The sequence below is a fragment of the Natator depressus genome, chromosome 1, assembly GCF_965152275.1.
Source record: "Natator depressus isolate rNatDep1 chromosome 1, rNatDep2.hap1, whole genome shotgun sequence".
In the NCBI taxonomy this organism is placed as follows: domain Eukaryota; kingdom Metazoa; phylum Chordata; order Testudines; family Cheloniidae; genus Natator; species Natator depressus.
In genome coordinates, this window is record NC_134234.1 from 59,369,540 (window position 1) to 59,381,787 (window position 12,248).

The window sequence follows — 12,248 nt, forward strand, 5'->3', positions numbered from 1 at the left end:
AAAACCTAGGAAATTGCACAAAAACCATGTTAAGCAAACATTATTAGGCTTGCACAGTCAAACACTCGACATTTGGAAATTCCAAAATTAAGGTTGCCAGCGCAACCTTAATTTGGCCCTTATGGGTAGGTATTATGATACAGTCTAATTACACTATCACATACTATTTTCCCACAGGACCCCTACCTCTTTCAATAAACAGGATGAACCTGCTCTGGGGATGAATCAGGAGTACTGTTTCAGTACTGAATCAGGAGTACTGATGAATCAGGAGTAGATGTAGTACAGGAGGCTGTTGTCTGCAGGCACCCTGCTTCATTTATTGCAGTTGGCAGGTGTGTGGTGAATGAGACAGGGGACTGTAGGAAGAGGAATGATTGTCTCATAGAATCATAGCAGTGTAGGAATGGAAGGGACCTCGAGAGGTCATCCAATCCAAACCCCTGCACTCAGGGCAGGACTACGTAATAACTAGACCATTCCTGACAGGTGTTTGTACAACCTGTTCTTAAAACCTCCAATAATGGAGATTCCACAACCTCCCTAAGCAATTTATTCCAGTGCTTGATTACAGTTAGGAAGCTTTTCCTAATGTCCAAACTAAAGCTCCCTTTCTGCAATTTAAGTCCACTGCTTCTTGTCCTATCCTCAGAGGTAAACAAGAACAATTTTTCCCCTCCTCCTTAGAACCATATTTTATATACTTGAAAACTGTTATCATGCCCCCACTCAGTCTTCTCTTCTCCAGACTAAACAAACCCTATTTTTTGCAATCTTCTTTCATAGGTCACGTTTTCTAGACCTTTAGTCATTTTTGTTGCTCTTCTCTGGACTTTCTCCAATTTGTCCACATCTTTCCTGAAACGTGGCACCCAGAACTGTACACAATACTCCAGCTGAGGCCTTATCAGAACAGAATAGAGTGGAAGTGGAGAATTTGATTCTACTCCTACCTCTGCCACAGAGTTCCTATGTGATACTGGGCAAATCACTTAAACCAAACTTTTACCAGGTGGTCACTAATTGTGTGTTCCTCATTTTCTGGGTGCCCAGAGTGAGACCCTGGGGCTTTATGTACAGAAGTGCTGAGCGCTCACAGCTGCAACTGAAGTCAATGAAAGCTGTGCTTTGGACCTACATAGGGCCCTACCAAATTCATGGCCATGAAAAAAGCATCACAGACCATGAAATCTGGTCTCCCCCCATGAAATCTGGTCTTTTGTGTGCTTTTACCCTATACTATACCAATTTCACGGGGGGGGAAGGGGAGAAGGGGGAGGAGACCAGCATTTCTCAAACTGGGGGTCCTGACTCAGAAGGGAGTTATGCGGGGTGTGTCGTAAGGTTATTTTATTGGGGGTGGGGGGTCACGGTATTACCGCCCTTACTTTTGTGCTGCCTTAGTGCTGGGCGACCAGAGAGTGGCAGCTGTTGGCCAGGCTCCCATTTCTGAAGGCAGCTCCCAGCCAGCAGCAGCACAGACGTAAGGGTGGCAATACCATACCATGCCACACTCCAGCTGCACAGCTCTGAAGGCAGCAGCGCAGAAGTGAGAGTGGCGGCTGCTGACTGAGGGCCCAGCTGTGCAGGCAGCAGCACAGAAGTAAAGGTGGCAATACCATACCATGCCATCCTTACTTCTACACTGCTGCTGGAGGCAGCTCTGCCTTCAGAGATGGGCTCCCAGCCAGCATCCACTGCTCTCCAGCTGCCCAGCTCTGAAGGCAGCACTGCTGCCAGCAGCACAGAAGTAAGGGTAGCAGTACCACAACCACTCCTACAATAACCTTGTGACCCTCTCCCAAACTCCTTCTTGGGTCAGTGTCCCTACAATTACAACATAATGAAATTTCAGATTTAAATAGCTGAAGTCATAAAATTTACAATTTTTAAAATCCTATGACCATGAAATTGATCAGAATGGACCATGAATTTGGTAGGGCCCTAAACATACATATACTGTGCTATATAATGGTAAGTACTCTGAAAAATCAGGTTCCAGGATCACAAACTGGGCTCCCAAAATTAGTGGATAGTTTTGACTTTAATCTCTTTGTGCCTCAGCTCTCCATCTGCAAAAGAGGGATAATAAATACCCACTCATCTCACAGAAGTGTGGTGAAAATCAAATCACCAATGTTTGATTAATGCTCAGAACTATAGTATCTGAGTGTTTCACAAAGCCCCTGAGAAAATTAATACTTCTGACTTCAGAGTAGGATTTGAATAATGTGCAGTAAGTAAAGCCTACAGCCACACACTGAACAATGAGGAAAAAAAAATATTGACTAGCTGCTTATTAGTTGAGTACTGTCTGTCCTGTGCACGGAACGAGGCATGGATCCTGTGGAAAAAGTAGTATGTGATCATGTAATTGAGGACTGGATCATAGCATATGCACAAGGGAGTTGCATTAAGATTGCACAGGCAACTTTAATTCTGGAACTTCCTAACTTTTGAGTGCTTGACTTTGCAACCGGATTAAGGTTCTTTCAGCGTATTTTTTGTGCGGAATATTAGTATCAACCATAGATTGGTGCTCCATAAATGAGGATAAGTTTAAATCAGGAGTCACTTCCCATTGAAGTCAACTGAGTGACACTAGTATAAAGCAAGATCAGAATGGGACCTTCAGACACAGATGCAGAGATATTTCTAAATCTTGTTGGAATCTTTCCAGGCTCACATTGATTCTTACTATCCCATAAATAACCAGAAATGTAAAGGAATGATGTTTTTCCAATATCTGAGCTATGCAATTTGCATCTCTTATTGCATCTCTTATTAAATCATTGTTGTTTGAAAGTTACATTTTTTTATGTTTAGTTTAATATTAAACTGTAAAATTCAGACAGTCTTACAGTTTTACTCTTAATAACGATAAGGAAAATAACTGGTACATACCTCCCTGGGAAAGTAGTGTAAGTCATTGAATGATAGGTTAAGATACACCAAAGTGTCGACTAAAGGTGTCAGGTCTGGAAGGAGAGTCAGGAAATAACCCTAGAAGACATATTAAGTAGAAAGGATATATTAACTAAATTAAAAAATCAACATTTTTTATCAACGGGGTGGGGGAGGGGAAGAGCTAAGAACTGGCTCCATCAGGACGTAATTTAAAAGATTTTAAAAAAAATAGTTAGACAAATCACCAAAATGACTCCATTGATGGATACATAGAATCATAGAAGTGTAGGACTGGAAGGGACCTCAGGTCATCTAGTCCAACCTCCTTCACTGAAGGCAGGACTAGGCAATTTATTCCAGTGTTTAACTATCCTGACAGTTTGGAAGTTTTTCCTAATGTCCAACCTAAACCTCCCTTGCTGCAATTTAAGCCCATTGCTTCTTGTCCTATCTTGAGAGGTTAAAAAGAACAATTTTTCTCCCTTCTCCTTTTAGTAACTTTTTATGCACTTGAAAACTGTTATGTCCCCTCTCAGTCTTCTCTTCTCCAGACTAAACAAACCCCATTTTTTCCAATCTTTCTTCATAGATCACATTTTCTAGAACTTTACTCATTTTTGTTGCTCTCATCAAGACTTCCTCTAATTTGTCCACATCTTTCATGAAATGTGGCACCCGGAACTGGACACAATACTCCAGCTGAGGCCTTATCAGTGTGTCTTGCTTACAATACTCCTGCTAATATATCCCAGAATTATGTTTGCTTTTTTGCAACAGTTTTACACCATTGACTCATATTTAACTTGTGATCCACTATAAACCTCAGATCCCTTTCCGTAGTTCTCCTTCCTATGCAGTCATTTCCTGTTTTGTGGGTGTGTAACTGATTATTCCTTCATAAATGGAGTACTTTGCATTTGTCCTCACTGAATTTCACCCTATTTACTTCAGGCTATTTCTCCAGATCATTTTGAATTTTAATCCTATCCTCCAATGCACTTGCAACCAACCCCTCCCAGCTTGGTATCGTCTGCAAACTTTATACGTGTACTCTCTCTGACACTTTCTAAATCACTGATGAAGATACTGAACCGACCCATTACCAATCCCTGTGAGTCCCCACTTGATATGCCTTTGCAGCTTGACTGTGATCCACTAATAACTACTGTCTGGGAATGGTTTTCCAACCAGTTATGCACCTACCTTATAACAGCTCAGTCTAGGTTGTATTTCCCTAGTTTGTTTATAAGAAAGTCATGTGAGACAGTATCAAATCATTATGCAAGGAGCATCAAAGGATTTGCCTAACTGAGGGCCACATTGCCTCTCACCTCCCACTTCATTGATCTCCTCTTCCCTCTTGCATCAAATTTAAGCTACTTGTTCCCACTTTCTATGCTCTGCATGGCCTAGTTACTACTTTTATCTTTTATTATGCCCTCTTTGTATAAAATGTACGGGGCTCTTTCCTGTGATCTTCCTAAGGTGCACGGGATGTGTACTCTGGAGCTGTCTAGCTAAACAGGTTCTGGAATGTACATGATGTTTGCAACTCAGAGATCCAAAGTCCTAGAAAGTGAAGCTTCCTCTTTTCATTTTTTAAAACCCCTTTCTTTCAAAGCTAGGAAACCCCATACAAAAAGCTACGGTAAAAAAATATGAATTCATGATTTTGACTCAAATCAGGAAATTAAGTCACGATTGCATGCACAACTTTTGTCTACACCCTTGGGTATAAATAGTTGGATACAGTATTTAATTACATCACATATTATAATCTTAATACATTAATATACTTTTCTCTACAACCTTACATCTATTTATGTGAAGTAGAATTGTGAGTCATTTCTATGAAAGTTACATAGTAAACCATACGTACCTAACAGATACTACAGATTGAATGTAAACAGGGAACAATAATAAATAGTTGAATAAATATTAAGTATTATTATACTGACAAACAGATCAATTGTCAATGCTTTGACTCAACAGATCCATGCATTACATGAAAACAGAAATAATTAAAAACAGCATCTACATAACAGGGCCGAATTAATGCCAGGCAGGGTTCCAGAAACTTTAGACTGTGAAGTCTCTGGCCTCCTAGAAAGAGGGTTGGGCACCTTATCCCACCTTCAGGATCTTGCCACTCCTACTTGCATGGTGCTGAAGCAATCTGATGGCACTATATGGAGGAGAAGAAGCAGCAATGTGTCCAAACTCAGTCCATTACTGCAAGAGGTGCTAGGGCCAAGAGATGTCACATAAATCATGAGGTGCATCAGAAAAATGAGGAGAGACACACAATATAAGGGAAGAAGAGTGAGGTTGAAAAAGGAGAGGAAATAGATAATACAGAGGGAGATCAAGGTGAGGCAAGAGAATTAAAAAGGGCATCTAGAACAACCAAGCTTAAGACTAATCTAAAATTGCTAAACAAATCTTAAATTATTTTAGCCATTTTTAATTTTTAAAAAGTGGCCATATACTGACAATTTTAATACCAGGTTCTAGGTGAATGAAGTTAAGAAAGCCAAGTTATGAATCCCAGGGAAACTGTGTTTCTAATGAAAGCAGCAGTTGATCATTAAGGATAGCGATATGGAAAGTGGGTGCAGCTGTAATTTTTAAAAGGTATACCTTAAGATTAAGTTCAGTTCTTCTATGGATTGTGCAGTATAAAACTGCCATTCTGGACCTGGCCATCAGTTTTTCTTGTTCATCCTGATCTCTTAACAAATTCTGGTACCCGAATCCCTGGATACCCTTTATAGTATCATCATCAAGGGCACGATCAGGTTCTGCAATTAAAAATATATGTAGTCAAATAAAGAAATAATCATTGAGATTAGGAAATAAAGAACTAAAGCTTCATTATGTAGATCCCAAATTTATAGCCAAATCCTTCCATGCACTGTCAGGCCTTACTCAGGCAAAATTCCCTGTTACAAATCAGTATCTTAGCATTACCTGAATAAAGACTGCAGAATTTGACCCTTTAAAAGCATTCAAATTTATTCAACTTTTTTTTTTTGAAGGGGGAGCAGCAGAATGGGTTTCAGCTATTGATAAAAGGGCCTGAGCAGTGATGTTTGGATTTGGAGCAGAACTTTCCTAAAGTTTGGGAGCATCTTGTTCAGGTCCATCTATAGCTTCAACCCACAACAGATGATGTTAAAGAGATTGAAGATTTTGATTCTGTTTAGATAAACCATTAAAGCCTAAATTTTCAGAAAGTGGCAATTGAATGAGGGCTTTAATTCTGGGGGGCTCAATCCATGGCACAAGCTTGGGATGAATTTCAGGTTTGGTTACAAAAGCTTTCTACCACTCTTACTGTTAATAGCCCAAATGGATTCCTCACTCACTGGTTTAAGACCCTACAATCCAAAAGCCCAACAGGGTGAGAGTGAAAAGCTTTGGCTCTGAATTTCCTTCCTGTCTTGGTTTTATTGTAATTGTACATTTCTATTATTTATTATGACAACATCCATTATAATTTATTATAACATCCATTTCATTCTCCCCTTAAAAATGGCATGCAGTATTGGGAGTTGATAGTAGGACTGCTCTTCATCATTTATATTGCCATTACAAAATTGCCACTACAGTGCTGTACATAGTTTATTTCATAATTGTAATGTATATATCTTGCCCCTACCTGAATAGGACACTTTTTTGCTCTGTCCATGAGCGTACAGCTTTAAACTGTCCATATAAGATTCTTCCCCTTCATCACCTTCTTCTAAAATCTGTTCCAATGAGTTAGATTTTCTTATTTTCTCCTCCAAAGCCATTTCTGAAAAAAGTTGGGAGTGGTGGTAGAAGAGGTATGTGAGAAATGTATTAACTTAGTCAGACTAGCCCATTTCTCATTTACACAAAGGATCATTTACACAGCTCTGGCAGCATAAATGGACCATCAAGTCAGCATTTACTTTTAAGGCCCCTTTACATTACCAGAGCAGCATAAAGGGACATAGTATAAATGACCATCAGGGAACCAAATTTCTTATCATAGCTTGCATGTGTCATAGGACAGCTATCTGAAATTCCTGATACACTATTTCTCTAGTATTCCCAGCAGTCATTTAAAAAAAACAACAACAAAAAAACCACCACCACACCTATATTCCCACTAAAATGCACTGTAGGCTTATCTTAGAGTTAAGATTGATGCACTTTATTTCCAGCCAATGCAAACCATAAGAAGAAAGGAAATACGCATCTATGTCATTCAACGGCCCATCTGCACGCCACTCATCAGTTCTCTTTCTCAACCTCAGCTCCGTCCCTTCCACCAACCACGATCCACTTATCTCCACCCATTTTGAACAACCAACGTGCAGCCTCAACACCACAACCACATTAATGGTTACGTGTTCATATGATTAATATAGAGTTGGTGTGGTTTCATGTTCCATTTTACATAATTCTGTATATAGTTTTGTACTGGGGTGTGTAAATGAGATAGAGGGTAAGACTGCAAATGGTGGCTGCAAACCATGTTTTTATGTAACATTCAGGAAATGTTATGTAAACGGGTGATTTATTTGGTTGGTGATGGGCCCAAATTTGGAAGCAATTTTAATGTAAAAATCACAGAATTGAAATATGCATGTGTTTCAGCTGGTGTGTTATATTTACAGTGGGAGTTGAGTGCCTATTTGTTCAGGATGAGGGTGGAGATATATATTAACATTAACAGTTCTGAACTATATATTGTGCAATCAATTTAACGACAAAATGCCATAACTATCTGGTTACAGTGTATATTCATTTTAACGTTCCATGCAACCCTTGAAATAAGTGTCTCTCTAAGAAATATTTTAAGAAAATAATGGGTGAATGTTGCCTACTCACTTTTTTCCACCCATCACCCTTCCCCAGAAAAAAATACATTAAAAATGTTTACAATGTTTCAGGTCATAAAAGGCTAAGCCTGTAAATTAGCACAGAGAAATAACAGAACTGGACTGTCTGACCAGTCCTAGAATCAGATTCTTAAATTTTCATTAGCAAACAAAAATTACATTTAGCGACAGTTAAGGCTTGCTTATTTCCCCTGTGTGAATCACTACTAACTTAGCTACAGGAATAATTGCTCACCCTTTTCTAGACCAGCCATCAGAGGAGACGACACACTTTCACAGTGGATTACCCACCTATTTAGTAGCTAATATAAAATTGGTGACTGGAAATCACCAGTTGATTCTATCCCTGGCTTTGGGAGAGAAGTGCAGTTTACAGTTTAAAGATAGGCTAACTAAAAGTAGGTTAGTTGCTTTGAAAGGTCATAGAACAGTGGCTAAACTTGGGATTGCTCATGCCATAAGCTTGGGTTCTAGGCCACCAGTGATTTCACATTAAGTCCTATCTCTTGGTACGTTATTTATTGTTGAATTAAAATTCAGTGGGTTTGCTTTGGCACACATTTTCTGTTACAGCTGAAGAGGTATAAAATATTGATAAACAATACCGATGTATAACTGATATTCTAGGAATCAGCACGTGAGGAGCAACAATCTGGACAAAAGATAGGTCCCAGAGAGTTGCAGAGTTTTTGCAAAAGGTATACAAAGAAGAGTGAAGCAATCCAGGGAGGCAGTGGAAGAAGGAATCATCAGAAAGAGAAAAATAATAAAATTACCCTATCAATTCATTTTTCATCACACCATCATTAAAAATTCAAACAGTGCTCAAAGTTTATATTCTATGTTTTGGTTTTTGCCTATTCAATGACATATCTATATCTATAAATAAATAAATAAAAGGTTAAAAGTTATGCTGTAACACAATCTTAACTGCAGTGCGGGCACTGCTGCACCATAATTTTATCAAACCTGTTATTTACTTAGAGGTAAAAAATTTGAAGAAATATGGTTCACTAGTGCCTGTCTCTCCTGGGAGCAAAGGAAGTTGATTGTGAGATATACACTCATCTTCTCCTAATCAAAGATCTCTGCTTAGTGCTTTAGACTTGGAGGAAAGTCATAAGAACCCAAGATCCCTGTTCAACTCTGTGCACATAAGCAAAAACCACTATGGTTAAAAAGCCCAATCCATTCTTTACCCAGAAAAACCATCAGAGTCCTACTGAAGCCAGTGGGCCCAATTCACTGTTGTCCTGCACCTTATGTAGTCATTTAGACCTAGATTCTTATGCGTATTTAGCTGCTGCTGTGCTCAGGAGCCTAAATCTTATTCTCACTTAAGAGCCAAAATCCTACTTACTGGCAATGGGATTTAGGCTCTTCAGTGCCTAAACCACTTTGGAAAATAAGATTAAGGCTCCTATATCAATTAGGCAATGCAACACTAAGCTCAGCAATACCTAAATACCTTTACAAATCTGGACCTTACACTAGTGCAAAGTGATTGCAAAATGATAGTAAACCAGAATATTAGCATTTTACACTCATTTAAATGACTACACAAGATGCAGAGCTACAATGAATTGGGCCTAGAAGGACTCTGTGCAGGTGTTAGGACTATCTTTCATGGATCCCGTTGCAGGATTAGGGGCCAGTTTTCAAAGCCTCAAGCAATGGGGCTTTAAAAATTTTCCTTATACTATTAAGTATTTTAAGATATTCTTAGTATAAATTGTTACCTGCTATTAATGTTTTTAAACATAAAGTTAGTTTAGTTATTACTAGCTACAATTTTGCCCTATCTAGTTCTTAAATAATGATGTAACATTCTCACAGACAAATGGCATCGTTTTTTTCCTGTAAAGGAGGCCTATTTCAGAAATGCTTTCAGTAAAAATCATGCACAGACAAAAGTGAATTAGAACACTTGACAATATAAAATACAGTACCTATGATACTCTGTCTCTCAGGCTTTCTTCGTGAAATTACTGGGAACTCTTCATTATCAGACAATACTGTTGTGTTAATTTCAGTCTGTATGCTCTTTCTCTCTTTATTGGTCAACTTGGTAGTGAGATTTTGATAGCCAGCTGTTTCTCGCTGTAACTTTCTAAAGGTTGCCATCACAGGTGATGGGTGAGAAGGGGACACTGCAGCTAAGCTCCCAAAGGTAAACTCTGGTGAAGTAAAATAAGCAGGCTCATCCTTCGGTAAACCAAGAAGCTGTCTGCGAAAGGATTTACGACGTTTGTGTAATGGGAAGCTGGCAGGACCACTAGGAGTTGGAGTTATAATAATATCTTTGAGAATTTGATCAGGAAAAAGATTTTGGACTTTGAGTTGGACTGATGTTCGACTGCTCGAATAATAGCCGGAAAGAGTAACTCTATCCTTGTCAGTTGTGCTTGCAGCAGCAGCAGTGTCTGGTAAAGACCAATAAACAGAGTCACTCTCCTCAGGGGGAGCTAGAACCCCCATGTCCAAGGATCTACCATCTTTCTGCAACGGGCAGTCAGGAGGTATACAACAATAAGGAGCAGTAAGAGTCAATTCCTTTTTTAGATTTTGATCAAGAAGGAAGTGTGTATCTTTGGGATAGACTTGTGTTTGACCACTGAAATAACTACTGGAAAAAATATAACTGTCTTCATCATTTGTGCTTCTGATCACTCCAGGTTGGTCTTTTCGAGGAATCCTGTCTGGAGAACACAAAAGCAAGAAAAGTGAAGATACATTTATAACTAGGCATACGTTTCACATGTTTTTCAAGAAAATATTGTGATTGACTCAAACTGGATGCTTTAGAGAGAATTTCCCCTACACTGAGTAAACACATAAAAATAATCATTTAAAAAAATCAACCCTACTGCATCACAAAATGTTTTGCTTTGTAAATTTATTTGACAAGTATAATTTAATTTTAAACAAAGTAAACAACACTGAATGATCTGTAGTAATTTGTAAACATGTAAGTGTTAGACATCTATATTTAGAATGCTTATGATGAGCCACACAGATTAGTGAAAAACTAATTACTGAGGTTCCAGTGCACATAAAACTTGATTACTGTGATAATGCTTAGAGTCCTGAATCAAGGATCAGGGTCCCACTGTGTGAGGCACTGGAAACACATAACAAAAAGGCAGTCCTTGCTGCAAGAAGCTTGCAGGGGCTCTTTCTGGGGCAGTGTTCCTCCACAGATCCCCTACTCTGGGGCTGTGACTGAGAGCCACAATTTAATCCCTTATGAAATGTGTTGCTCCAAAGAACAATATATACCATCTTTAACAAGAAGCAGCAAATTAAACTTCCACTGGTTAAACTGCCAAATGGCTGATTTGTTAATTTACCAACAAATAATTTTAAACTATTAGCCAGTCATGAACTGACATATTTAGTTTCTAATAATGGTCACTTGGACTAACATCCATCCCATTACGCAGGACCCACATAAGGCTCTCTATACCATCTAGGCCCCATGATAGCCATGGTTGTGTGGAGTGGAGGCTCAGGCAGAAGCAACCATTCAGGGGGCTTCCACATCCCCTAAACACCATGATGTGGGCTCTGTGCTGGCTTCAGCTAGGATGATGCAGATGCGACCAGTGTGATAAGCCTGTGAAAGGAAACTTAAATGAATATATGGGTCCAGTGCCCAAAAATCTCCACAGAGGAGCTGCAGCCTTTTTTCTAGGCTACCAGCGAGAAGAGCAGCCACATAGGACTCCTGTGTATTGTCTGGATACGTTATATCACCCACTTAGTGCCCCACCTTCCTGGGAATAGGTTCATCTTATTCTTAAGGAATGAACTTGTCTCATACTTGATGAAACACAGAACAAGTGTGTACTCCAAGGTGATCATATTACCATTACTGAAAAGCTGGCTTCTGATCAACGGTCACTCCACTTTATAAACATCCATCAAATATAATGGCTGCATTTTGTGGTGCGTGAAGTGATCCTTGAATGTACTTTATTGTACAGCACTTTGATTCTTGTCAGGGTACTGTATAAATCTATACATTCTAAATAGCATTCATCACTAATCATATGTTATACTAGAAAAAAAGCCATTGCAACAGAACACTGTCTCTGGATAAAAGGTTTATCATTTTAAATCATTTAAAATCAGTGGAGCAGAGCTCTGGTATTGAGCCAGAAATATTTAGATACATTTTGGATGGTGCCAGACTGGAAACGTATTGGACAGATGGAAAATTTCACCAACTAATCCCCTAATGGACTTAATAATATCAAGAGAATAAGAAATGCAGCTTCTTACTTTTCAACTTTAATTCACTTGCTGAGATTTCCCTTCTTACTTATTTTTTACCATACCAGTATAATGTTATGAGTATTCTTTATCAATTAGTGAAATAATAAATGATAACTGGAATTGGTATAAATAATAAACACACCATAAGTGACACTATATTAATAAAACAATATCATAATATTAATGTTA

At 38.8% G+C, this 12,248-nt stretch overlaps 1 protein-coding gene across 1 annotated transcript in view; it reads right to left on the reverse strand.

Annotated features, from left to right (window-relative positions):
- LRRC63 (leucine rich repeat containing 63) overlaps positions 1-12,248 on the reverse strand; it is a 50,953-nt gene that overhangs the window by 21,892 nt on the left and 16,813 nt on the right. The window contains exons 3-6 of the mRNA XM_074961041.1: positions 9,731-10,480; positions 6,569-6,706; positions 5,548-5,708; positions 2,905-3,003 (exon numbers count right to left, since the gene is read on the reverse strand). Of these exons, the coding sequence (XP_074817142.1) occupies positions 2,905-3,003; positions 5,548-5,708; positions 6,569-6,706; positions 9,731-10,480 (1,148 nt within the window). The remainder of the gene's footprint in view (positions 1-2,904; positions 3,004-5,547; positions 5,709-6,568; positions 6,707-9,730; positions 10,481-12,248) is intronic.